The sequence below is a fragment of the Malus sylvestris genome, chromosome 16 (genome assembly GCF_916048215.2).
Source record: "Malus sylvestris chromosome 16, drMalSylv7.2, whole genome shotgun sequence".
Lineage (NCBI taxonomy): Eukaryota > Viridiplantae > Streptophyta > Magnoliopsida > Rosales > Rosaceae > Malus > Malus sylvestris.
Genome location: NC_062275.1, coordinates 7427103 through 7454249, shown reverse-complemented (window position 1 = coordinate 7454249; position 27147 = coordinate 7427103). Strand labels below are relative to the sequence as shown.

At 40.0% G+C, this 27147-nt stretch overlaps 3 protein-coding genes and 2 pseudogenes across 3 annotated transcripts; all 5 read right to left on the bottom strand.

Annotated features, from left to right (window-relative positions):
- Window positions 1–283: 283 nt before the first annotated feature.
- LOC126607547 (uncharacterized) lies at window positions 284–4849 on the bottom strand (annotated as a pseudogene).
- A 266-nt stretch (window positions 4850–5115) lies between these two features.
- On the bottom strand, window positions 5116–8440 carry LOC126607545 (lysine histidine transporter 2-like; annotated as a pseudogene).
- A 756-nt stretch (window positions 8441–9196) lies between these two features.
- Window positions 9197–12890, bottom strand: LOC126607544 (uncharacterized). The gene is made up of 2 exons (XM_050275172.1): window positions 11314–12890; window positions 9197–10830 (listed from the first exon to the last, which is right to left on the bottom strand). Exons 1-2 carry the CDS (start codon window positions 12016–12018, stop codon window positions 9547–9549), a joined length of 1989 nt encoding a protein of 662 aa, XP_050131129.1. The 5' UTR covers window positions 12019–12890; the 3' UTR covers window positions 9197–9546.
- A 3163-nt stretch (window positions 12891–16053) lies between these two features.
- On the bottom strand, window positions 16054–17790 carry LOC126607536 (uncharacterized). The gene is made up of 2 exons (XM_050275160.1): window positions 17519–17790; window positions 16054–17483 (listed from the first exon to the last, which is right to left on the bottom strand). The coding sequence occupies exon 2, from the start codon at window positions 17099–17101 to the stop codon at window positions 16637–16639; it is 465 nt and encodes a 154-aa protein (XP_050131117.1). The 5' UTR covers window positions 17102–17483; window positions 17519–17790; the 3' UTR covers window positions 16054–16636.
- Window positions 17791–22549: 4759 nt separating this feature from the next.
- On the bottom strand, window positions 22550–25547 carry LOC126607535 (glyceraldehyde-3-phosphate dehydrogenase, cytosolic). Its single transcript, XM_050275159.1, has 11 exons — window positions 25383–25547; window positions 25208–25243; window positions 25006–25106; window positions 24729–24844; window positions 24479–24578; window positions 23910–24056; window positions 23758–23818; window positions 23565–23662; window positions 23324–23466; window positions 23115–23198; window positions 22550–22859 (listed from the first exon to the last, which is right to left on the bottom strand). The coding sequence occupies exons 1-11, from the start codon at window positions 25384–25386 to the stop codon at window positions 22724–22726; spliced, it is 1026 nt and encodes a 341-aa protein (XP_050131116.1). The 5' UTR covers window positions 25387–25547; the 3' UTR covers window positions 22550–22723.
- Between the last annotated feature and the right edge of the window lie 1600 nt (window positions 25548–27147).

Sequence of the window (27147 nt, the reverse complement as noted above, 5' to 3'; positions counted from 1 at the left end):
ACTTTCCAAGCCCTTAGAATCGGTATCTCAAACCAATCATACTAGAATACTTTGAAATTTCCTATAAGACAACGGATGATTAGCTTAAAACAGCATCAACGGCAGTATCCCTGTTACATTAGACAGGCTGGTCTGCAATTATTGTTTGTCGTTTGTGGAGAAGGATCCAAACTTCCTATCAGGGTCTCACATCGATTCTTAAAGTCTATGCCACATGAGTTCGATTTTTTTTTTTTTTGGGGGGGGGGGGGGGGGGGTCCTATCACAATGAGTCCGACTAATATTTGCATGAATTGCACCATAAATTTATCACCATCAGTCACTACAAAGCATATAAATGATGTTGCAATCGACCCTAGCCTGTGGAGTTTCTTTGAAACTTACTGTGAATTGAATACATTGCAACTAATTATAACTTAACTCCGATGTTTATATGCTTATAATCGAAGCATTCGTTGTGTCGGGCTTACCATAGTAGTCAAGCTCGACGAAAGTACCTCCTCCTTCTCCCTTGGCCAGTCTTCCCGGATTGACACAAATGCATTTTAACTGCTCTTTATCTTCACCTCTCTCACCAAGGGACAGTACCTGTACTCAAAGAGTAAAATCCCCGTTAACTTCTCTAGGTAAACATCTCAAAGTCGCAGAATGTAACACCCAATCTCTATTGGAGCGACGTGCACATTTCTGTGCGATTTATTGGAATTGCTTTGACATTGAAATTGGAATAACCATTTACCTTCACAAAATACTTCACGTCTGAGGGTAGGATGAGAATATTTGGGATCAATGGGATGTTTAGAGCTTGAGGAGCAAGTGAAAAATCCAGTGGAATGTCTTCTGCTGGTGGATACAGAGGATAAAAGCTGTCCGAAAAATTGCAAAATATGTTTAGAATTTAGATTGCAGAGCTCTTTCGAACCATATAGACCTTAAGAACTTCTAAGAAATTAGAGCGTGCCTGAGTTGGCTAATTATATGGTTTGCAAGTCTACTCAAGCGGTCACTGGGTTTTCCATCCTTTGGAACACGCGAGATCTCCTCTGCACTAAGGTGTTTGAGAACATCCACAGAGCAGCAACCTATCTTGACCTGAAACCAGAATGTGGTGGATGAAAATTTGTCTACATCTTATCATTTGGATTCTTATCATGCCAACTAGAGCAAGGAATGAAAGATTTGTGACGTAGATACATAAGATAAAAATGGTCATGGATAAAGCTCAATCAAGTTACTGTTCATTTGTTTTGCCAATCCATCTTTGTTGGCCAAGTGTGTCTACGAAATTGGAATCCAAGCTTTTAGATAATACAATTCTGGACTACCAAACTGATAATTCTAGTATCAACACTCATTTGAGCAAAGTTACAGAGGTGGTCAGAATTTCGGGCAAGCACTTGGTTACCTGATCTGCCTCGAAAAACCCTGGGTTTGTGAGACTGCTTATCTGATTAGGAGTGGTAAAATCACTTTAGTAAGCATAAACGGCAGAAATATTTTGGAATTTTGAATGACGAAAGCTCGAAATCTATAAACATGTACCTGATGCTTGAGATCAGGTGGGTGAATATCAAAGGCAGGCTGCGTAACAAAAACGGTAATGGGATCTTGACATTACATTCTCTTATCATCTCATTGAATCAGAAGCAAATTGAGCAGTATATAGTACATTTACTTGATTCAAAAGTAACATTACCTGAGGGAATATAAAATCATGGTTAGCATCCCGTATAGATGGTACAAGAACAACGTGCGCATGCGAACCCATGTATTCGACATGATCTTGCAACTGAAAGAATGATAAAAGGAAAAAAGGCATGAAAACCAACAGATGTGGATAGTTCTTCGGGATAACTACTACACAACGTTCTGAGCGGATACCCTTCTAAGAATCTCAGTTTGGAATATTTCATCAAAGCTCCTGTCAACGGTTCCTTTCTTAATTTCTGGATGTTCAGAATCAATAAATGGTCCTAGCTGCGGGGAAAAAAAAAAAAAATTCTGTTTGTAAACAACATGAATGGTTCAAGCAGTAAAATCTTGTTTAAGAAAAATTCAGTTCAAGAAAAGTTCACCAATATAAGCAATTGAGGCAGCTTTTTGCTTGCATATGCTAGAAGCTCTCTCAGAGGCTCAAAAAATAAGTTGTCTGTTGTGGTAAAAGGGCCTGATGCGATGATCTGTTTAAATACAGAAATTAAATGTTACCAACACTGATGAAGAATTTTGCACCGAATTATGGAAAGTTCAATGTTTTCACAGAAATGATTAATAAGCCAATAATTTCCAGAGTTGCATCTCATCGAGTAACATAGACTAAAACTTGCATACCACTGATAGCTCTGGTTGTTTACTGGAAAGTTCAGTTGGCAAAATCTCCTGATCCAAAGCCTGCTTTTTAGCAGGAGGCGAGTTTGCATCAGCAGCAACAGGTAGAGTAGAGGGACTGAATCTACCAGTTTTGAAGCAATGAAGCAGTGTCCACTAGGATTGGTCCCTTCGACACCGATTATCTGCAGGAATGCAATCCTTCCATGTTAGATTTAGACTACCCTACAGTATATCAAAATTTAAAAATCTGACCATGGTTCTATGTCTTTCATGTTCCAATTTCCATACCTGGCCTGGAAAGATTGAAAATTGGCTCAAATTTTGTAATTCCATACGAACACGTTGACCTCCAGAATGCTCTGCGCTGCCAAAGATTGAAAAGGAAAGATAAAAAGTTTATCTAAAGAAAAAAAATACGGATTACCAGAAGTCTCTCAGCTGTATACAGAAGTAAAACATACATAGTTGTGCTTCACATTTAACAAGTCCCCTCCAAGAGAGTGTTACCTGAGGGAAGGCTAAGATCCTCAGATACAATTATTTAATAGCTAAACTTATTTAAGGAATGCTATCCTTGTAGGGATGTTAGTATACTGTTTCACATGAATAGTATAAAGGAGAGTGCAAGACTTCCTACCTGCTCTGCAACAAGGTGGATTTGTCATTCAAATGGCACTCTCCGTCACAACAGACCATGCCAGCAGTAAATATAGTTTTCTGAAACAAAACAAGCTTACATCATAAACAGCCTCAAGATGACTTGGAGAAGATTGAGTTGCCAAAACACCTTCCCACCATCAGGGGAGGGGGAGGTACTATACCTGAGACGAAACTGTAGGGTCCTGCTGTTCCTCGTACTGCCGAGATGAAACTAATGCAGTTGCGTACCTTCTAATTCGGTTTTCAAGTGCGTTAAACTAAAACAGAAAAGGCTTATGTTAGTGGACAATGTATGTGTGTGTGGAGATTAAGATCACCATACTATAATAAATTTCACTTACCCTATCTTCAATCCTATCATACATAAACCTACAACCTATTTCAGGTCCTGAACCATGGACTACAAAAGAACAGCGCTTTCCAGGCTTAACCTTCCTGATAATTTCATCATCCTCATCATTCTCATTATCATGTTCCTTCTCCCCGTTCTCTATAGTTGGCTTATTATCAATGCTGAAGTTCAAAACAAACTTGTCTGTTCGTTGCCCAAAAGGAGTTACAAGTCTTGATGGTTTTCCAGAAGGAACGTTCCCAATTGTTTGTGGCGTTGAGTCAGACGGCTCTGAGTAATGGTTCTGGGATTCGGATGGTGGAGTGCCAGGAACCTCTTCCTTTATATCTACATCCTCGTCATTCAGAATCCTGCACGCAGTTTGTCCAATACTGAACCTCAGAAACTAGAATCACACTAATCCCATATCCACAAAAATTCATGCCACCAAAAACAAATTACAGATATAAAAAGGGAAAGTCAAAAAAATGTGTGTGTATATATATATTGTGCTCACATGTCCACATCTCTGCTTGAGTAGATATGCAGATTGGGCTCCTGTTCTTCAATGGCTACTTTCTTCTGCTCCTGCAAATACCCTAAAAACCCATCCATTTCCACATCACGTACCACCGTTCCATTCATTTGCCTGCCCAAAATAACATTTTATCCGATTATATTTGGCAACACATACAACTTATTCACCAAAAAAAAATTTACTAACACAAATCTATGTACAAAATTAATCCCTTTATCTGGCGACCATAACTAAAATATATTATACAAAACATAAGCTATTTAAAGCTAAAAGCTATCCTCAGATACAAAACTGAATCATTCCAAACGTTTTAGTAAAAATCGTAAATTGGAGAAAATTGGGAGAGAGATGAACCTATTTAGGTAGTAAATTTCCCAGCTCGTAACGAGATCAGAAGGCGAAAGATTGAAATTTATGCAGAATGTAGCACCTAATCAACAATTGAGGAATCAATATACGCTCTTCTGTAAAATTAGGTATTGAATTCAATTGGAAACAAAAAAGCGAAAGATCTTACATTTTTTGAGGATTTCCTTCTCGTCGTCGAAAGTGAAGCCGCTCCGGTGGAACTCATCTTTGATTTGGTCTTCCATGTGGCGCGTTCTGGTTCTCTCTCTCTCTCTCTCTCTCTCTCTCTCTCTCTCTCTAGGGTTTCAGAAGCTGCAACTCGGAGAGTTACAGAGAAATGGCGGGAAGATTGAGATTTTTGGTGGGTAGACTGTTGAGAAATTTACTATAATACCCCTTTTATTGTGGATTCTAACGCGTCAAGACTGCAAACGACCTGTCGTATATGTTTTAGACGAATTTCTTCTTCCTTGCAATTCGGGGCAAAAAGCCCAAAAATATGACTAACACATTGGCAATAGTAAGCCCAACTATATTGACCTACTCTAGTTGAATAAACATTTATCTCTTCCTAAAGTAACGCTACACTTATCATTTATTTGTATCAGTATTTGAATCATCTCTCCAACAAAGGTAGGGCCCACCAACACATATGGATCTCATCGTATCTATTGGAGAGATGATACAAATAGATGGCAAAAATACATTCATCTTCTATAATACATGCATTAATTACAGAGATGATTCAACTTTAATTGTATATAAGAGAGGAATAAATCGTTTTCTTTTTCTTTATAGTTGTTTCCTCAATCATCTCTATTTGCTGAAGAATTTTTTAATTTTTTCAATTCAAATAAAAAAAATTTATTTAAAAAGATAATCATGAATTTGAAATAAAAACCGCACAAACAACTAAAAACCTTACATCACTAAATATAACATGATTATACAAATAGACGGTAAGTGCAACATTACTCATTATAAAAATATAATTTCCCACCGTAATTAGCGTAGGATTCCTACCAAAATAGGGATTTATGTAACAGCTGACCCAAATTAATGCAAGAGTCATATTTCTACACATAACTTCTCCTGCTGATTATTCTGCAATGCTTGCAGATCAAGTAATCTAATCCCTTTTCTTTTATATTAGCATTGTGTTTACATAAATGATTAGTGTGCAAGAACTCTAATCAAAGAGGAGGTCGCTCTTGTCTCAAATCCCATCGTGACCGTCGGAGGGTACCAGAAGTCAATTAATCTAGAAACGCCGAAGGGTTTGCCTTGATGGTCAAGCAGCAGCAATCATATCTAAGTTTGAGCTTTGAATATGAGGAGAGATGAATGTTTGTTGCATGTAAAACTGGCAATTTAAGAGAAGAATGTGTAGGTTTTCGATTGCAAGATGATACTCCGTAGGGCACCGATGGGTGCTAGAATCATCAAGGTAGCTCCCAGTATAATGCAGGTCTGAAATGAATGAAGTCAGCGTTATGAATGAGCCTGAAGAACAAGTTATCGAAGCAAAAAAGCGCAACGTACCCAGTTTATGCACCAAGATAGACTGAAACGTCTCGGTTTGTAGATGGCGAGCCACATGATGCAGGGAAGCTGCAAATGAAGAACAGCAGCGGAAAGTTAAGCTCTATTTGACATGTTATCAAAGGGTTACTGCAAATTCGCAAACTTGAGAAAGAATAAAGGGTATCCGTGTGTGTCTGTTTATGTAGGGCAAAGGAGAGCAACGAATCCTTTAATTTTCTTACGAAGTATGTGGTTGGGGCGAAAGCAAATCCTCCAAAGAATCCGAGAAGGCCACCAAAGAAAGGGATGGCCATACCAATGACCATGGTAATTGCTGCCAAATTAAGAACATATTATATGGCATGTACTGATATATTAGCATGCAAATCAGGAAAACACTCTGCAGTAGTGATGAGAATTGTAAGCTAACTCAATTCACGTACCAACATATATCGTGCGAGTAATAAAGCGAAGGGTGAAAGAAGGCGGGAAGTTCATTTTCTTGACCAGAAAAGTTTCAACCATGTCAAAAACTCCCATCGCGAAAACTTGGTAGCTTCCAATGACATGGATCACAACAAACATGTTAGCTGCTGCAATTAGCCAGACAGGTTTTTCGAGTGAGATGAGGATGTTGTCTTCAACAGAGTTTCCGTAAATATAGTAGCCAACAAAACAAACAGGGAAGTAGCACAAAGCCACCACAATGTATGCCACAACAACTCCTTTCCACATTGGTCCCTTGGAAGGCTTCTCGGGTGTGGAAGGAATCGTTGCTTGGATCTCCAAAACGACATTGTGGCCAGCGTAGGCAAATGCTATGTCTCCCAACCCACTAAAGAAGTTGAAGACAGCTCCGACATTGGATTTAGCTTTGTAGCTGTAGTCCACGTTCGGTACCTTCCCCTTGTGAATAGCAGCTCCCCACGCAATCGTTGAGTAACTGCATATGATCACAAATTAACAAGATCCAACACAAGAATGGTAAGAAATCAGATCACAAAAAAAAGTTTCCCTAAACATTAATCACGGCCAAATGATCGTCTGCATTAGCGTTTGAATTAACCTACATACATACGAACAGGCAAAACACCGTCCGCATCATTTTGGATCTAAAATTTTGGGAATTTGGTTTGTAATTGCATTACTTGGGAATCAAGAAATTTCTAGAATTTACGATACTAACTGAACGATCTAATTAATTACCTCAAGGACATGACTGCGGCAGCAAGCGAGATACCAGAGACGGAGTTTAAGTTGGGGAGATGGGAGAGAACAAAGTGGGCAGAAGCAAAAATCAAAATCCATAAGGTGAGTTTGATGTCTTTGCAGCTAGGGCAAATCACATCATGGACCTTCTTCAATGACTTTCCTCCTGTGACCATATAGACAATATTGACACCAACTTCCACAATTAGCTGTTGGGGCACAACGACCCAGAGCCCCAGCTTCTCTCCAAAGGCATGCTGTCCCAGCTCGTGGTACCGATCAAACCGTTTCCCCGGCACCATTTCATGCATCTCAACCATTTGCCATAGTGTATATAGGGTGATGATCCATGACAGAAGCACGACAGCAATGCCAGGACCCCTGTTTAATTTTGTTAGGAATCAACATTCGGTTTCAAATTGACAGATAGAGATCATACACAAAAAATTGTAAGTCTGTAACATTCAATTTGGAATGCAGATGGCTAAACGAGGAGTGCCAAAATCGCTACCCTCTTATAACGGGTGTTAATTCCAAGATTTTTACTCAGATTATAGGAATGAAAGTCATGAAACAAAACAAAGGGACCAAGGGTGGTGTAGTAATGATCACACTCTTGTTTTCTCCTTTCGCACTCATTTCCTTGTTTCTACCCCTTGATTTTCCTCTAATTTATTCAGTCTGAAGGTTAGAGGGAAAAAAAGGACGAGTGCAAAGGGAGGAAAAGAGGATTCATAAAGAACTCCCCGTGAAACGAAGATATAAACATATACATACCATCCAAGCTCTGCCATGGCATAGGGAAGGCTAAGGACACCAGCCCCAACCATGGCAGTGACATTGTGGAAAGCTGAGTACCACCATTTGGCATTCCTAGCAGAAGTGACCGGAAGCCAATCGTCAATCTGCTTCTGCCTCGCCTCTTCAGCTTCCTTCGACGATTGTTTCATTCTCTCTCTCTCTCTCTCTCTCACGGATTGAACTCAGCAATGGCAGAAGAAAGGGACGACGATGATAGTATAACTTACACAAAGCCAAGACCTTTGTTTATATACTGGTCAGGAGAAATGCAAGATTGCCAAAGATAGCAAAAGCGTTCTCCAAGTTAGGAAAAGGAAAGCCGCCCGCTTAGGGGGGGAGTCTCTGCGCTGTACGAGTGTTTGAAGAATTACCACCAAGCCCCTATTTTCTCACTCTTGAAAACTTGGTTTATCTGTAACCTCCAGAGGGTCCAACTGTAAAATTACCTGTAAAAACCAACCCAAGTCCCTCCCCAGTCTAACGGTCTCCAAGTTCCTGTGGGGATTTGACCTCTGACACCCTTCAAACATGGTTCAACGGGGACTCACGTCCTTCTCTTTAAGACAGGCTCCCACATTTCTCTCTTTGGGGCTTCCCCCATCCACAAGCTTATCAGTTTCATTGTTTGGTTATCTTCTCTCTTTTTATTTATTTATTTATTGTTATCATGATTTTTTTTTTCGGGTAGGTTGAATCAATGATCTATCAGAATCCGAAGCAATAACCTATCGTAATCTTAACCCCTTTTTCGTTTATATTTGGGAGTTAGGACATAACTTCTGTCCACGTGTCGTGTCGAGAGCGGACGTTAAGGTTCACATTGACATTGCATCCTCTCCAAGTAATTTAGAAGTTTGGGTAACTGAAAAATGGAAAAATGAGAAGGAAATTGAATACTGCACGAAATTTCTTCTGGCAGAATATGCTACAAGAGGATAAAAAAAGTAGGCCATCTCAAATGGCACATGACTTGCTTGTTGCCATTTCTTGTCAAAACTTTCCCTACCAAGCTTTTTACGTGCATGATTTTCCAGATTGTTAGGACCGGAATACCAAGCATTTCTGCGAAAAGGGCAGGTCTGCATTGTGGCCGGTGTATCGAGTACAGATCATGTCCCGGCAAACTAAGAAATAAACTTTGTGGACGGAAACAATTCAGCGATAAATGACTACGTAAAGATGACAAACATTTATCATGACATGCTTTTGTGTTTACGATAATCTGAGTTTTAAGTTACAGAGAGCAGATCAGTTGTTAGGTTATCTGATATCAAAGCTTTACAGAAGTATGAATGACAAAGAAACGGATTCATAGCACCAGCAAATAAATCACGTCTCTAACCAAAATTTGGCATGAAAAGAAAAACGAGAACAGAAAACACGCAATGTGTGATTATGTAAGCATTTTATATCCCTCTATATAAATTGGTCATCTGGAAGTCACTTGTGAAAGGTAACCAGAAAAGAGGGGGATTCATTTGATTACTATGCTGCTTAAATTCACACTCAACTGACTCAACCAATTTACAATCAGTGTGGACGAGCCATAATTCACGTACGAGGATATGCGAAACAGTGTAACCCTATCATAACATTTCTTGAACATTATAAAGAAACTTCCACACCTGGTACAAAACTATGCATCTACACACAGAAATTATAAAACATGAGACTGGAACTAGGGGAAAAGGGAAAAGCAAGAAAGAGAAAGTGAACCGATAAAGAGAAGACATTTTTCAGAACTCACCACAATTCGACTCTCTATAGGTCTAACCAAGAACACCAACTCCTTTGTACATCCTGATCAAGCAACTAGAGGACCGGAGTGTTTGTAATTCTGATTCGACCAAGTGGAACAAACTGATTCGTCCATGTCCAGGCCTTGGGCGCCAACACACAAATATTGGTTTATTAACTTCGTATTGAAGGAATCATGTTTGAAGCTCCCTTGCGGATGTGGTGGTTTGCCATTTGAGCAAGAGGGTCCCGAAATGTCAACACCCTTCTCTTTGTCCATGAAAGTGGGGGAAGACATAGACGATCTTGACAGAGGACTTGTGTGCGATTGAGATGCAAAAGCTAAATGAGGCCTTGCCTGAATCACACCATGTGATAAACCAGCAGTAAATTTCATTTTAGTGTACGGGCTCGGAAAGGAAACTGTCCTTTTGTTGTTTGGCAGGGAGGAAGATTTGGAATACATCTGCCGAAGTGGAATTGGATTGTCGTCCAAATCTACACAGGTGCTAAATGACTCAGAATCATTATCTCTTACGTCTATGCTAGATTCCTTTTTTTCTTTCCTCCTCCGCCATTGAAGAAGAAACTTAAGGCGCCTTGCAGCATAAGTTACAGAACTTGACTTCTTATTGTTTACTGAGTTGGGTGAGCCAAACTGTCTTAGCTCACCTGAGAACGTGTTGAATTGCACGCTTGACTGATCGCAACTGGCATCAGAAGCATTGTCAATGCCTGTGTATAAGAATATCTCTGCATCGGGAATTCTGAAAGAGGTTCCCGGACTGCTCCCAATACCCTGCATTCTCAAATGGGAAACAAGGGCACTCCTTGCTTTACGGTCCTGACAATTAGAGATCCCTCCGGCTGCAATCAATTGCTTGATCAGAAGTTCGGAAGATGCTGACTTTGGCCTTTGCTTAAGAATATCTAGAGGGGTCATGCCGCCAGAATCACGGATGTTTAAATTAATTGATGGAACAGTCATGAGGAGTTCCACCAAATTAGATTGAATGTTCTCGGTTACAGCCATGTGAAGAGCAGTTCGTCCATCATTGTTCTTAACATTAACAACGTCCTGCATGTTCACAGTATCACCACATACTAATTGCTTAATAAGCTCAATCTGTTTGTCCAGTCTCCGGAAACCAGGGCTTCTGAAACCAGCCACTGCCAAATGCAGAAAGGTATCTCCATAGTTGTTTGACAAAGTGGTTAATGAGAGAGATGCACGAATTAGGACCTCCACCACAGCCAAGTGACCCCTATAAGCGGCCACATGTAAAGCTGTGTTCCCTTGATTATCTACAATTGTGATGGTATCAAAGAATGCTATTAGATACTCAACCACCTGCACAACAGAATGATAAAACTTTTAACATTATAAGTAATATTTCAATGTTTAAAGGAGACATGAACCATATAAAAGGTTAAAATCTAACGAAGCAAGAAAATGGATTAAAAAGAATAAAAAGAGACTTCCATTCAGCCAAGTTTTGGTGCCTGTGAGGCCGTTAAATTTGGTGAGCAGCCATCAATATGTTGAAGCCAAACTATTTATGAATGGATGTTAAGGCCAAACTAACAATTAACCATTTAACTGTTTATTCTAATTTAATTAAACCAATCCTCACTCCATTTCAGCAATACAACTCAAAACTAATAAGCACTCACATAAACTGAAGAAATAAGTAAATAACTGAAGAAAAATCTCTTCCAACTTCTGTAAACCTCAATATCAGACCTAGCGTGCCTTCAATTACACAACATTCTACTAAACGATGTGAAAGTAACTGAATTCAATCATCTAACAAACATATAGAACGAGACTCACCTCAACCTGCCCTCTGCCAGAGGCTGTATGCAAGATGGTAGATCCCTGAGCATCTCTATAAGCCAATACATCCTCACAATCCCTAAGCAAATCCCTCAAAATCTCCAAATTGCCACCTCTAGCTGCGGCATGAACCGCCCGGTTCATCATTTCCCACTTGAAATCCGATGTAATATCACCCAACCTCTCTTCCAATTCTCCATTGCTAAGACTAAACCTTGGCGACACAGAGAAATCAAGCAGCTGCCTGAAAACCTCAGAGTTCTTGCTCCTGGCTGCAGCATAGAATATGTCAGTGACTCCATATTCTCCTTCTCCAAAAACAAGAAGAGGGTCTCTGTCCAGCAACTCCCTGACAAACCCCACATCCCCGGCTGAGGCGGCGGTGTAGAGAAGCCATCCGCCGTAGCCGGCCCTGATGAGAGAGTTGTGTCCGCTCTGCATTTGGCACTCGTGGAGGAGCCTCTTGGCAACTTGTGACCGGCATTTGGCAACATCATCGAACTGAGCCTCGTCGTCCCAGACAGTTTCGAGGCGGCGGATACGGCGTAGTGAGGTCAGCTTGATGAGGAGGTTTGTGTCAAGGTGAAGAAGCTCACAGACCAAATCATATAAGCCATTGGCTGCTGCCCAATCGATTGGTGATGCATACCACCATTGGTCTCCCGTGCTCTCCCACCTCAGAGGGAAGTAAGATGGTGCCATTGTGACCCAAGAAATGGCTATCAAAAACTCAAATACCAACTCTCAGAGGAATTTTGTCGAGCACATGGACTGCAAAATCCAAAACCCAGAATAACAGAGCACACAAAAGCAAATCACAGATGAGACATAAAGCGAAAGTGAAAAGGCCCAACAGGGTACGAAAGGAATTTGCTTTTTTAGTGGGAAAGTTGCAGAAAAGCTAAAGATTTAAGCTTTTCATTAGAATGGAGGTATAAGAATCAATGCAACTGAGTTTGTTAAACCAAAAAAAAAAAAAAAAAACAGATTGGAGAACTGACCCATCAACTGTATGAGAACGACATGAAGTTTTGGATCAAACCCAATAGAGTTTAAGCTGAGAAATTGGTATTGGAGAATTGGGAGGACAATATTAGGCAGGAAAGGCCACTGCCACTGTCTGTTTCCACTTTCCAGATGAAGCTATGGAGGTGAAAAGATAAGCAGAGGAGACTTGACTTTTTAGGAAAAGGAGAGAAGGAGAGGAGCCCAATGTGTGAAGGTGGGGAGGAAAGTGAGAATTTTGGAAGATAATAACAAAACAATAGGAAAATGGCCACTTGATATATATATGGTGGAGGGAAAGTTAAGAGACAAAAGCATCGAAAGATAGAGATTCTTTTTCGGTCCGTGAGGGCGCAGTGCAGATTGAGATTTGGAGTCACTGAGAGTGAGGGAGAGTTTTATAAAGAAAGATTGCATAGGAGACCGGTGACGGACCAAACTAGGCAGATCATTCATGGTTTTGAGGAATCTTTTATGAAGAGACAAAATGAAAATGATTGGCGGTGCTGGTTCCAGAAACTCGTTACGTTTATGTGTTAAGTTACTCATCCGCTTAAGACACGCACAAGAGATTGATTCGACAATCTCTCATGTGTATCTTAGATAGATGAATGGACTTAAGCATATAAGCATATGTTTTAAGAGTTTCTCGTGTTGGTTAAATTGGGTATTCTCGTCCCTTAATTTAAAGGCTTTTATTCTTTTGGGTAAATTATATAGTAGTTATTTAGGTTTGAGGTCTATTACAACCTCATACAACGTCTTTAAAACATTTCACTTTCATATACATGTACCATTTTATTTCAAAATAATACATCCGTTAGATTTTCCATCCATTGATCCGTTAAGTGCTAACGTGGTTGCCACATTTGTGCAACGTGGCTGCCAAATGTGTGCTACGTGGCAAAAAAAATAATTAAATTTTTTTTTTTAAATCTGAATCTTCTAAATTAAAAAAAAAAAAGTTAGAAAATCCAAAATCCCATCACCCCCCACCCCATACCTGCACATTTGAAGGCAAAAAAAAAAAAAAAAAAAAAAAACTAGAGAACAACCCAGATCCCATACCCCCGCGAAACCCATACCCCATACGACCACCCCCCATCCCAGATCCCATTACCACCCCCTGGCGCGAAACCCATATCCCCCCTGAATCGTAAGGACGTCATCCTCCCCTGCATCATCTTCGTCGTCAAAGACGACAACGAGCAGGAGCAACAGGGCGACGATGAGAAATCCCCGGTCGACGGCGAGATCGGATGGTGACGAAGGACCTCCATGAGGAGCAAAGGGATCGGAGAGAGAGCTATGCGGTGGTGATGGGGAAAGGGCGACGTTGATCTAGGAAGATAGAAGGAAGGGGAGGTGAAGAGAGTGAAGAAGAAGGAGAAATGGGTCGGGGATTTCTGTTTTTTTTTTTTTATTGGGGGTTTCGGGAAGGTGAGGGGAGGGTGGGGGATTGTAAGGGAGGTGGAGGTGGGCGTGGGTAGGTTGGGATGTGGGTGGGGGGTTGCGGGGAGGGATGGGTTTCAGTTTGTTTTTTTTTTATTTATTTTTTATTTAGAAGATTTAGATTAAAAATAATTTAAAAAATAATTTTTTTTTACTATGTGGCACACATGTGGCAGCCACATCAGCACTTAACGGATCAATGAGCGGAAAATTTAACGGATGTATTATTTTGAAATAAAATCATGATGTATGAAAGTAAAATGTTTTAAAGATGTTGTATGAGGTTATAATAGATCTCAAATCTAATGGGTTACTATGTAATTTGCCCTATTCTTTTGGTAACAACTAATAATGTATTTCTTTTAGGAATTAGTGTAGTAGGCATGTGACAAAGAAACCTAATTATATTGGTATAAATGTAAGTAGGGCAGAAGGGGGTCACAGTCACACCGACTGTGGGGGTATCCTGCGGTAGGGTTGACCTAATAATCTGGGTGCATAAATGGGAAGTTGGGTTGTAAACAGAGGACCCTCCATGATGGAATTCATCGTTAAATTATATTTAAATGAGAATAAAAGGGCATGTGGACACTTTTAATTATTTCATCTCTATGCTTTTTAATGGTTATCAAAGCCTACTAATTGAACGTCTGAGCTACCCTTTATATTGTCAATTAATTTTATAGAGTAATCTCAATTTGTTTTGTTAGTTGTAGATACATGTTGCTCAGATTTGGTGAGAAAGCATGGCGAACAAAGGGTCCCGAAGTACCTTCTCGAGAGAATTTTTCCAGCTTCCAATGGGACACTAAACCACCCTGATCCCTTAATGAATATGTCTCTAATTATGACAATAGTATAGCCATGAAACATATTATTCATATAATATTTGTAAATCCTCCGCATCGTTATAATTAACAAAACGCAAATAATAACATAGACTACAATTGCATTATCGACAATATCAATACAATATCGTTAACAAGATCCCAAAGTATGGGAAAGGGGGAAGGAAGCATGAGCAATGAGGAGAGCAAACATTAATGGAAGCAAATCATGATTAAAAAGGAGTGGGAGAGAGTAAAAGAAGGGATAGCGGGTAGACAAGGGTCAAATAAATACGAGCAAAAGAAGAGATAATTAGTTAAGATTAAGTAGGTGGGCCATGTTGCATTGCTGCTTGCACATGCCTTGGTTCGTGGTTAGTAGATCGTAAATATCATTGGATCACGAGAGAGAAACTGAGCTGATACTCTGAAGAAATTCGTAATCTTTATATGGTTGTTTGATATAGGGACACGTGTCTCGTGATCCAATGTCTCGAATGTTGCTTGCATCGCCATCGCACAAACAGTCAAACATTCTGCAGGATAAGAAGGACAAATGCAAGGCATCGTCGCTTGTCAAAATTTAGGAATGGAATGCCCTACCACCACTGCAGGTTTGGTACAAATGAGCATACAACGTTGCGCTAATTATGTGTCTACTAATTCGTATTCTGCAATTAGAAAAAGAAGAATTGAGTTGACGAAAAGTCAGAATCCAGATTTTTGTCGAAAATTCGCTAAACTAATTTTGAATTAAACTATTATGCTTGGGGTGTTGTAGGATTTGCGTGTGTGCACGATTTGCGTGTGTGTGCACACACGAAGCGTGGTGTTACCATCGATATTGCACAAGTATGTTAGTTCATCTCCAACAGAAGGGTCCAGAGGGTCAGAGGGCCGAAAATGGCCCTAAAACCGTCTTCAACCGAAGGCTAGGCTAGAGAGCTTGGAAATCTGGAAGGGCCCCACGGATTTTCAAAAGGCCAAAGGGCCAAAGGGCTGGTTATTTTTTTTTATAGTTTTCCTATTGTTGTCGGTTATAACCGACAGCATTAAAGAATGATTTTTTAATATTGTCGGTTATAATCGACAGTAATAAGTATTCATAGGCAAAAAAAAAATTTATTTACTATTAGTGTCAGTTATAACCGACACTAATAGTTTGAAATTTTTTTGAATATAACAGCTAGTTGAGTCAGCTAGCCGTTGGGTTTTTTTTTTTTTTTAATTTAAACATTTCTTTTCTTCTATAAATATGGTGAAGTTCTTTCAATTCTTCACTTCATTGGCAATATTTCCTTCTTCAATATTTTTCAATATTTCCTTCAATATATTTCTCAATATTTCCTTCAATATATTTTCCAATATTTCCTTCATCTATAATATTTGTTTCAATTTTTCAATAATTTCCTTCAATATTTTTTCAATAATTTCCTTCATTTTTTTCCTATAAAGATACTACCAGTTCTTGGATTGAAAGGCAAATTAGGCTCGTCATATATTTTTGTACGAGCCCTTCTTGACCTATTTGGATCTTCTTGGTCGTCATCGGACTCTCCATCAATATACCCATCTCGATCATCCTGCACTATCATATTGTGTAATATGATGCAAGACATCATGATAGAGTCCAAATTTTCTCGACTCCACACTCTTGCCGTTTTGCTGATGATCTTCCACCGTGCTTGTAGAATACCAAAAGCTCTCTCAACATCTTTCCGATATGCCTCTTGGTGTAAGGTAAACAACTCTTCCGCGTCATTCCTAGGGTTTGGAATTGCTTGGACAAGTGTTGCCCACTTTGGGTAGATGCCATCTGCCAAATAATACCCCATATTGTATTGACAGTCGTTGATGTAGTAGTCAAGTTGAGGTGCTTTACCTTCCGTCAAGTTATTGAAGATGGGTGAACGCCCAAGAACTGTAATGTCATTTTGGGATCCAGGGACTCCAAAGAAAGCATGCCAGATCCATGTGTCATATGAGGCAACCGCCTCTAACACAACAGTTGGCTTTCTCGACCTTCCGCTAAAACCTCATTGCCATCCGGTGGGACAATTCTTCCAATCCCAATGCATGCAGTCTAATGACCCTATCATGCCCGGAAACCCACGGTCTTCAACTTTGCGAATGAGCCAATTCAGATCTTCTTGATTTAGCTCGCAGAGGTACTCATCTTTGTACAGCTGAACAATTGTGTCACAAAATTCTTGAAGGGTATCGAGGCATGTAAACTCAAACATACCATGGGATTCATCAATCGAATCAACTGGGGAGCCATATGCCATCATTCGGAGTGCAACAGCAACCTTCTGATGAGATGAGAAACTAGGGCGGCTTGCTCTGTCCCGCTTCTGTCGAAAGTACGGATTGACCTGCTGAACATCACAAAGTAAACGCTCGAAGACATGACGCCTCATCCGGAAGCGACGTCTGAAATCCTCTTCTGTGTACACCGAGTTGGGGTCGAAGTAGTTGTTCATCAGATTGGCATGCGTCATCGCTCTGTTTCGTGGTTTGTGAGAGTGACCAGCAATAGAGCCACCCCATTGAGGTTGTTCCTCAATTGGCTAACACACCATGGCCGTAGCCATGGCTGTTGTTATGTTTTGTTTGTTGCGCCTTACTTGAACTTCTTCATCAGACTCCTCATCTTCTCATCTCATTTGCACCCATTTTGCTTATCTTTTGGAATTGGATGAGGACCCCCAGTTGGAATCTGAAGAGGATCCAAAGTTGGAATTCATTGCAAACTTGAATTGAAAGAGATTGAATTTAAATAGATTGAATTCAAAGTTGTGTGAATTATATCCTAATATCCACCCTATTTATAGCAAAAAAAATTTCAAATCCAACAGCTAGCTGACGTCAGCATAATGTCAGCTACCAACGGCTCGCTAACGTCATGCTGATGTCACTTAGCCGTTGGATTTGAATTTAAGTTGTAGTTTTTAAATAATAAATTATGTTTAGCCCTATCGCCCTTTGGCTCTCGGTTGGAGATGATTTTTTGTGAAATGGCTAAAACGAGCCCTCTAGCCCTCGGTTAGAGACAGAGGCAAATATGACCATGTACTGTTCATTAAAATATTAATATCTTGAAGAATCTTGGAAGGCCAGAGGGCTAAAACGAACCATCTGACCAGCCATCGGTTGGAAATAGCCTTAGAGTGCTATTTTAGTAAAAGAGCGGGCAATTTTCCGATGTGAGATTCAGGGTCTCAACATTCACCATTGCAACCTATTTAGGAATATTAGCACACATACCAAGGCAGAGGGGAACTTGATAAGTGTGAGGGCATGTGTTTGGACCCAAATTTACACTATCGGCCCGTGTAATCAAGGCCGTTAGGTAAACATAGTTCTCAACCGTCGGATGGAAAAGTGAAAATATTTTTTGTTATTGTTAAAGGATAATATTATGGTTTTGCCATATTATTTATCCTTTAATTATCCGATCAGTATATCTTCAAACATGGACAGTTCGAGTGAACTTGGGTTTCCTTCTATCAGATTCAAGGTGCATGGATGGGATACCAAGACACGGAATGCATCCAGGTGGGTTTGAGTAAAACACAATTAAAAATTAATTTAATACTCATGTGGTCAGGATGCATGCAACATTTTTGGGAAATGATGGTCTTGGATAATGATGACAAGCCTAGGTGGACTAGGCAATGATGATAAGAAGACTTATTTGAATATGTTTTTATGAGGTTTAGAAAATCACGAAAGTATCTGAAAGATATCCTTTGGTCTCTGAGGATTAATTTGGGTTCCGCAAAGTATGAATTGCAGTGGGACTCTACAAGTTATCAGGCCGTGCCAGGGAAATATGGATGCTATAAATACAGAGTCGCAAGCAACATTCAAGACCCCACAAAAATCAATACAAAATTGCCCTGCGCAAACTCTCACAACTTGAGATCTTTTTCTTTTCCTTTTTCGCTGACACATCTTCCGTTGGCATCAACAGCACTGTGGAAGCAACCGGTGATATCTTAAGTCGGCATAGATAGCTCTGTCACCGTAGAGTCGGTCGGTCTCGCAGTATCTTCCGTTGGCATCAACAGCACTGCGGCGAGAACGGTCGATTGCCTATCCAAGTCTCGGTCGAGAAGGGTTTTCGAATCCTTGTTGGTCGAGGTCATCTCATTAGCCTTCTCGGCGAGGTGAGGTGTTACAGTTATTACATTCGGCACATTGTAAGCCGAATTCGGTTCGTGAACTTTGTAATAAATAGCAGCCTTGTCTTCAGGCTCGAGAACCCAAGAGGCCGAGACGCGTTCCTTTCTCGGCCGCAATCGCAAGACGCAGAAGTCAGTAGCGCAACCCAACGCAGCATCATCAAATTTACTCCTCGGCCGAGCCTCGGCCGACGAGTTGGCACGCCCCGCAATCACCGAAGGACGTAGTTAGCTTAGAATATATTCGGCCTGCGCGCCACGTAGGCTTTGTAATTTCTAGGGTCAACATTTTGGCACGCCCAGTGGGACCCAGTGCTAAAACTACGAAGTTCATATGATATATCAAGATTCCAATCTGGCTCAACGTAGCCGATTGTACGAGCTCCTGGAGGAATTGAAAAAACATAATGAGGAATGTAAAAAATCTTTGGAAGCAGAAAAAGTTCTTCGTGGCCATAGAGAGATGCAAAAGTCATTCGCTTGCATGTTGGAAATAAAAGCTCCTATTACCTTGCAAGAGCAATGGGTAAATGAAGACAGGGCTCGATTTAATGTCTGGCTAGATGAAGAACGTTTTCCTTACGTTTCTGATTACAGATCAATTTCATTTGAAATATGGTTAGGTCCAAAGGCCGGGGGGCAAATTTCCACTCCGGCCACAACCAATATTCGGCCTAAGAAAATTGATAATTTGGCCGAAGAACAAAGGCCACCTATTTTTTTGGTCGAGGCTGAAAATATGGTCGGCCAAGAAGAAAAACCTAGGCCACTTATTTTTTCGGTCGAGACTGAAAGTGTGGTAGGCTTAGAAGAAAAAATTCAAGTCCCTAAGCTATATACAAAAATTGACTTGGAAAAAGGTTCGTCAAAAGAATGCTCCAGTGACGAACGAGGCCGAGATATTAGCCTAGCCCGAGAAACTACGCCAATTGATATGATTATTGGCAATAAAGCCGATATGGAGAAATCCTGTTCGGCTAAGCTATTTGAATTAAAAGCCGAAATTATGCCTGGGGGGCATAATAATTGTTCCACACATTCGGCGGCCGAAAATGCAAAATATTTTGCCGAGTCAAAAATATTTGGGCAAATTTTTTTATTCGGCGTTGGCAAATCTCAAAGTGAAATTTTCGATGTAAAAATATCTCGGTTTGAAATAAAACATCGTTGGCCTCCTCCATCTCATGGATCGACCACTTTATTACCATATAGTAGATTGCAGTTTTCTTTTTATATATTCTTATTCATCTGGTTGTTTGAGCCGATGATGCATAAGAAAATAGGGGGGCAATGCCTCGGTAAAATTTTGGCCGAATAAAAGATTGACATTTGAGGCCGGCTTTGGAGTATGGTGGTAGAAATTTGGTAATTCGGCTGACTGATCCCTGCGCTTGGCCAACCATTAGGCCGAAGTCGAGGAAACATTAGGCCGAAGTTGAGATTAGGTGGGCCGAAGGAAAGTAGGTCGACAAGGTGGGCCGAAAAAAAAAAAAAAAAAAAAAAAAAAAAAAAAAAATTCGGCCAAATGAAAGAAAGTGTTGGCCGAATACAATGCATTTGGCTGAATAAAATAGGTTATATATATATATATATATGTATATATATATATATGTATGTATGTATATATATGTGCCAACTACATCACCTAATTCTCCTCGGCCTCGACCTCAGCCCACTTTACAAAATAATATATATATATTTGCTTCCAAAGTCACAGTTAATCATGTGAGGTGTTGTCAGAATCCATTGGAAAGTTGAAGTTTTAGGGCCGAGATTATATATATATAAAGGCAGGCCAAGCTGTCAAAGATTTTTCTCGGTCTCCTTTCCCCCCAACTTTTCTCGACCTACATCACACATGCTGAGCTTGGCGAGATATTATTGCCAGGTGCTGGTGCTCGACCGTAAGGTCATTCGGCATGCCATGTATGTATATATATAAATTTCTATGGCCATTCAGCTTTGGACTACGGGTGCGGCTTCCCATATATATATATATATATGCATACAGAGATGTTGTTGTCGAGGATCAAAGTTTTTTTTGCGATACGGGATTTTGCTAGCTGAAAGTAATTAATTTCCTTAACCATTCGGCAATACGACGAAATGTTGTTGGTGACGAACGGTTAATTTCCTTAACCATTCGGCTTATGAGCCGAAGCTCAATGAAACTGGGGGGCAATGTTTGGACCCAAATTTACACTATCGGCCCGTGTAATCAAGGCCGTTAGGTAAACATAGTTCTCAACCGTCGGATGGAAAAGTGAAAATATTTTTTGTTATTGTTAAAGGATAATATTATGGTTTTGCCATATTATTTATCCTTTAATTATCCGATCAGTATATCTTCAAACATGGACAGTTCGAGTGAACTTGGGTTTCCTTCTATCAGATTCAAGGTGCATGGATGGGATACCAAGACACGGAATGCATCCAGGTGGGTTTGAGTAAAACACAATTAAAAATTAATTTAATACTCATGTGGTCAGGATGCATGCAACATTTTTGGGAAATGATGGTCTTGGATAATGATGACAAGCCTAGGTGGACTAGGCAATGATGATAAGAAGACTTATTTGAATATGTTTTTATGAGGTTTAGAAAATCACGAAAGTATCTGAAAGATATCCTTTGGTCTCTGAGGATTAATTTGGGTTCCGCAAAGTATGAATTGCAGTGGGACTCTACAAGTTATCAGGCCGTGCCAGGGAAATATGGATGCTATAAATACAGAGTCGCAAGCAACATTCAAGACCCCACAAAAATCAATACAAAATTGCCCTGCGCAAACTCTCACAACTTGAGATCTTTTTCTTTTCCTTTTTCGCTGACACATCTTCCGTTGGCATCAACAGCACTGTGGAAGCAACCGGTGATATCTTAAGTCGGCATAGATAGCTCTGTCACCGTAGAGTCGGTCGGTCTCGCAGTATCTTCCGTTGGCATCAACAGCACTGCGGCGAGAACGGTCGATTGCCTATCCAAGTCTCGGTCGAGAAGGGTTTTCGAATCCTTGTTGGTCGAGGTCATCTCATTAGCCTTCTCGGCGAGGTGAGGTGTTACAGTTATTACATTCGGCACATTGTAAGCCGAATTCGGTTCGTGAACTTTGTAATAAATAGCAGCCTTGTCTTCAGGCTCGAGAACCCAAGAGGCCGAGACGCGTTCCTTTCTCGGCCGCAATCGCAAGACGCAGAAGTCAGTAGCGCAACCCAACGCAGCATCATCAAATTTACTCCTCGGCCGAGCCTCGGCCGACGAGTTGGCACGCCCCGCAATCACCGAAGGACGTAGTTAGCTTAGAATATATTCGGCCTGCGCGCCACGTAGGCTTTGTAATTTCTAGGGTCAACAGCATGAAATAAGAATTGAGATCCTTTCCAAATTTTTGTATCCGAAGCCAACGGTTCAAAAATTTAGAGCACTCAATTTAAATCATACTGCTCTTATTAGCCCATCCTATTAAGATCACTCCACACAAAACCAAGCCCTTGAACAGCTTGGAGAGATTTCTCACCTAAACGGTCCAGATTTCCGAGGTCCGTCTAACTCCGAAAACAGAGATCCAGCAGAACAGCTTACGCGAATCTAGGGTATACAAAGAGAAAGCAAGAAACGATCTTAAGCTACAATGATATATCTCAACTTAGCCCGATAAGCATTAACAAAAGGGAATAATGGCAAGTTTTAAGAAGCACAACGTTGAAGCTAGAAGAGAGGAGCAACCCCCCTCCCCTCGGTTTTTGCAGTATATCATCAAACTTTTAAAACTAAAGTACAAAATTTTATTTCCTTGTTGAAAGAAAAGCAAAAAGGGGAAGGAACTCATAAACTGACAATGTCAAAGTATCAAAAATAGATAACCCAGGGAGCATTAAGTCACACAGGAAACAAGAAACTTCTTATTCTGAACTCCCAAACCATAACCTAAAAACCCTAGAGACTCGATGCTACGTGCACGATCAAGTCTACCACACGGGAACTGTAACCCCACTCGTTGTCGTACCATGAGACAAGCTTGACAAAGTTGTCATTCAATGCAATTCCAGCCTTGGCATCAAAGATGCTTGACCTGCAACAGCACGAGACATGTAATTAGGCAACAGCACGAGACATGTAATTAGGCAACAGCACGAGACATGTAATTAGGCTACATTCATGGTATAATGTAAACAATCAACAAAAACCACGCAGGTGTGCAAAGCGATCCCACGTCAAAAAACTGTGCAAACTTGGATTCAAAACTGTTTTCAACATATTATCAATAGAATCTTGTTTAACATAGACTAATAATACCAAATTCATCAAAATGGATTTGCTATTTTACCTGCTGTCACCAATGAAGTCGGTGGACACGACATCATCTTCGGTGTAACCCAAGATACCCTTCAACTTGCCCTCAGACTCCTCCCTGTTCATGACAGAATCACAGATGAAAATTAAAACCAACACAAACTCATGGTTTATGTAGATGACAACATCCTGATAAAAAATACCAAATAAAAAGCAAAACACGAAAAACAGAGCAAATCTTACTTGATAGCGGCCTTGATCTGTTCATAGGTTGCAGCCTTCTCAAGCCTGACAGTCAGGTCAACAACGGAAACATCAACAGTGGGCACACGGAAGGACATTCCGGTCAATTTTCCATTAAGAGATGGGAGCACCTTTCCAACAGCCTTCATAATAACACATGGTTAGCAACTTAGCACTACAAGACAACTTAAAAGAGACGGACAACAGTAATGAGCATTGTTAATCAAAATTCATCAATTACCTTGGCAGCTCCAGTGCTACTAGGAATGATGTTGAAGGAAGCTGCACGTCCACCTCTCCAGTCCTTCATTGATGGACCGTCAACAGTCTTTTGGGTGGCTGAATAACAATAGGGTAACCATAAACTTCAGTTAGTTTCAGCCTATGTTATATCAAAACTCATACAACTTAACAATTCAAGAGCCAAATCTTACCAGTGATGGAGTGCACCGTGGTCATGAGACCCTCAACAATTCCGAACCTGTCGTTGATAACCTACAAACAATTGAAACAAAAAACAACGTAAATCACACATTCAATAGTATCAAAAATCAATAAAAACTAACAGAAACAAACAGACTCAAACCTTGGCAAGGGGAGCAAGGCAGTTGGTAGTGCAACTGGCATTGGAAAGAATGTGAATGTCTGGCTTGTATTCCTTCTCGTTCACACCAACAACGAACATGGGAGCATCCTTGCTGGGAGCAGAGATGATAACCTTCTTTGCACCCCCCTGGACACGAAAACAAAACGAGTCAGTCCTGATGAACTTAAAAATAAACATATAACAGAACCATATGAATACCAATAAGGTTGACTCCAAAAAGACACAACCACTATTCAGGCTACAACAAGTCAGCCTAACTTCAGGAGTAACAGATAAAGAATTCCAAAAGCTTATGTAGGATCAATTAACGAACTGGGATCACAATCACTATATAGGCTACAACATGTAACACAAAGAAGCTAAAAGGTACCAAGTGAATTCCGAATGCCTATTCAAAGATGTAAGAGCAATCAACAGATGTAAGAGCAATAACCAGAAACGCAATTACTAGATGGCAATTGTGATAACAACCAAAATTTCACATGCTAATTTCAAAAATCCAATGATCAATGCAATAGAATCATAAAACCAATAAAAAGAGAGTAAACCTTGATATGGGCAGCAGCTTTCTCCTTGTCGGTGAAAACACCGGTAGACTCAACAACAAAGTCAGCACCGGCCTCACCCCATGGGATCTCCTCTGGGTTCCTTTACAAGATCAAACATAGAAATCATTCATTAAGCAATAAGCATATGATTCTACAAAGCAAAACAAATATTGCGCTCCAATTGTCCCAAAAACAACAAACTGGGTTCTATGCTAAGTTCAATCACGTAAGACGATAAACTAATTAGTACCTGATTCCGAAAACAGCGACAGGCTTCTCACCGAAGAGAAGGGTCTTGGAGTCCTTGACCTTGAGCTCATGGTGTTTCCATGCGCCATGGACTGTGTCGTACTTGAACATGTAGGTCTAAACACAAAACCAACCACACAAATCACTAATCCAATCCAAAATACGTAATCGAAACTCGAAAAACAAAATAAACTACAAATCACATCCAACATCCGAAATCGAAACTAAAAAATAAATAAACTACAAATCACACAGATATATTTATGTAAATAACTCACCATGTAGTCGGTGGTGATGAAGGGATCGTTGACAGCAACGAGCTCAACATCGTCCCTCTGAAGAGCGACCCTAGCAACCAATCGTCCGATTCTTCCGAACCCTAAACCCCATTTCAATTCAAATCTCAATTAATTCACAGATCAAATCACAGGTTAACAAACCAACGGTCAAAACACAAAAAGCGACGGATCCGATCATTACCGTTGATTCCGATCTTGATCTTCTTGCCAGATGTTGCTGATCGACACAAAAGAAGAACAAACAAAAAGGGTCAAAAACACACAAAAATTACAGAAAATTCAACAAATAAACACAAGATCAGCAGCAAGTAAAAATGGCGAAATCGAAATCAACAATTGAGAATTAAGATGAATACCCATGATGATTGTAGAGAGAGAGAGTAAAGTCTAGAGAGAGAGAGGCAGATAAGAAAACCGATTGAGGGTTTTAGATGGTAGTGTGGGAGAGAGAGTGAGCGTTGAGATATTATATAAGGGGTTAAACCAGTCGGTGGTTTTGGTCACGTGCAGCGGTTTTTCTTGGACAAAAAGAAAGTCGCTTTGCAGCCGTTGATTGCGTTTAGGGCTTTGTATTAGCCGCTGATTTATTATTACCCGCTAGATTTTCTGTGAGCGCTCTCCGGCGATTCGGTCACGCGTTCTGGAGATTTGGCATTAATGGGATGTGCGTGGAGGGCAAGGCGCTTCGGTTGCACGTGGCGCTCGTGAGAATGGGTCGGCGACCTTTTTTTCTGGTATATTCGGTTGGAGATGCTGCGTTGAGGATGACGTGGCGAAATTGAAATTTTGGTCGATGAGTGAAATCTGAAAAGTCAAATTAGAAAGGGTGAGCTTCTGGGATTACCGGTCAAATTCGACTTAAGGCTTAAATACAATTCACGCCATGTTCTAGATAGTTTTATATACGATTTTACAGGTTTACTTTGTAATGTATGTTAATAATTTAAACTGTTTATTATTTAAAATATCATTCATAGAGCATTATTGTGAAAAAAATTAGATTTTTGCAGAACAATTAATTAAGACTTTAATTTATAGTGAAGAAATTGACGAGTACAATTCTCCGAAGAAATGTTAAACCTTTAATCTAACAATCGTATGGTTTTAGGTTTTGTGATTTTTGGTAAATATGATATTTTACAGAAGAACTAAAAGATAGATAGTTCGGATCGTTAACATACGTTAATGATCCTCAAACAAAAATAATGATGCCACGGATCAATCCTCATAAAAAAACTATGGTTAATGTACAAGAAAAAGGTCTCAAGTCATAGATTAAATTCTTGTGTTCATGATAGAGAGATTCAAGTTTTGCTTGAATGTTAGTGAAATTTTATATTTTGACTGAGTTCATCATTTTTTATCTATAAATTTTAGCTTTGACGTAATCTCAACCTCGTAACGCATTTTCTTAACATTTCGAACAAATGCATGTCTATTGTGTGTTGTTGACGTAGCAACTAGCAAAAAACAAATTTTACTGTATACCTTTTGAAATTGATTTTAAAATGATAGATATATCGTTGAGGTTGAAGTTGAAGTTGAACATGGAACTTGGAACGCACTCTAGAAGGCACAATTCTGATGCAAACCAAACTCCAAACTCCAGAAGATAACTTTTGAAAGACTGTTATTGTCATGCCTTACCGACGGATGGTGATGCATCAACTCATTCTGCCCACAGATTATGCACCAATTGACCAATAGAATTCACATATTCCTTCTTTAAACCACAACCATTACCTTTATCAAATAACTACTAGTCTTGTTGCTGAATCATCTATTCTAGGTTAGAATAATCTATGTATAAGCAGTGATGGATCTAAGGTCATCTCCAATTGAGGGCTGGTCAGAGGGCTCGTTTTAGCCCTCTGGTCCTCCAAAAAATTAATATTTTAATGAACAGTACAGCGTCATATTTGCCTCCATCTCCAACCGAGGGCCAAAGGGCCATATGACTTGTTTTAGCCCTGTTACAAAAAACCGTCTCCAACCAAGGGCCAAACATAATTTATTATGTTAAAACTACAAGTTAAATTCAAATTCAACCGCTAAGTGAAACAAATTATGTAAAATTTTGTTAAAAAAATGAAACAAATTTTGTAAAATAGAAGTTATAGG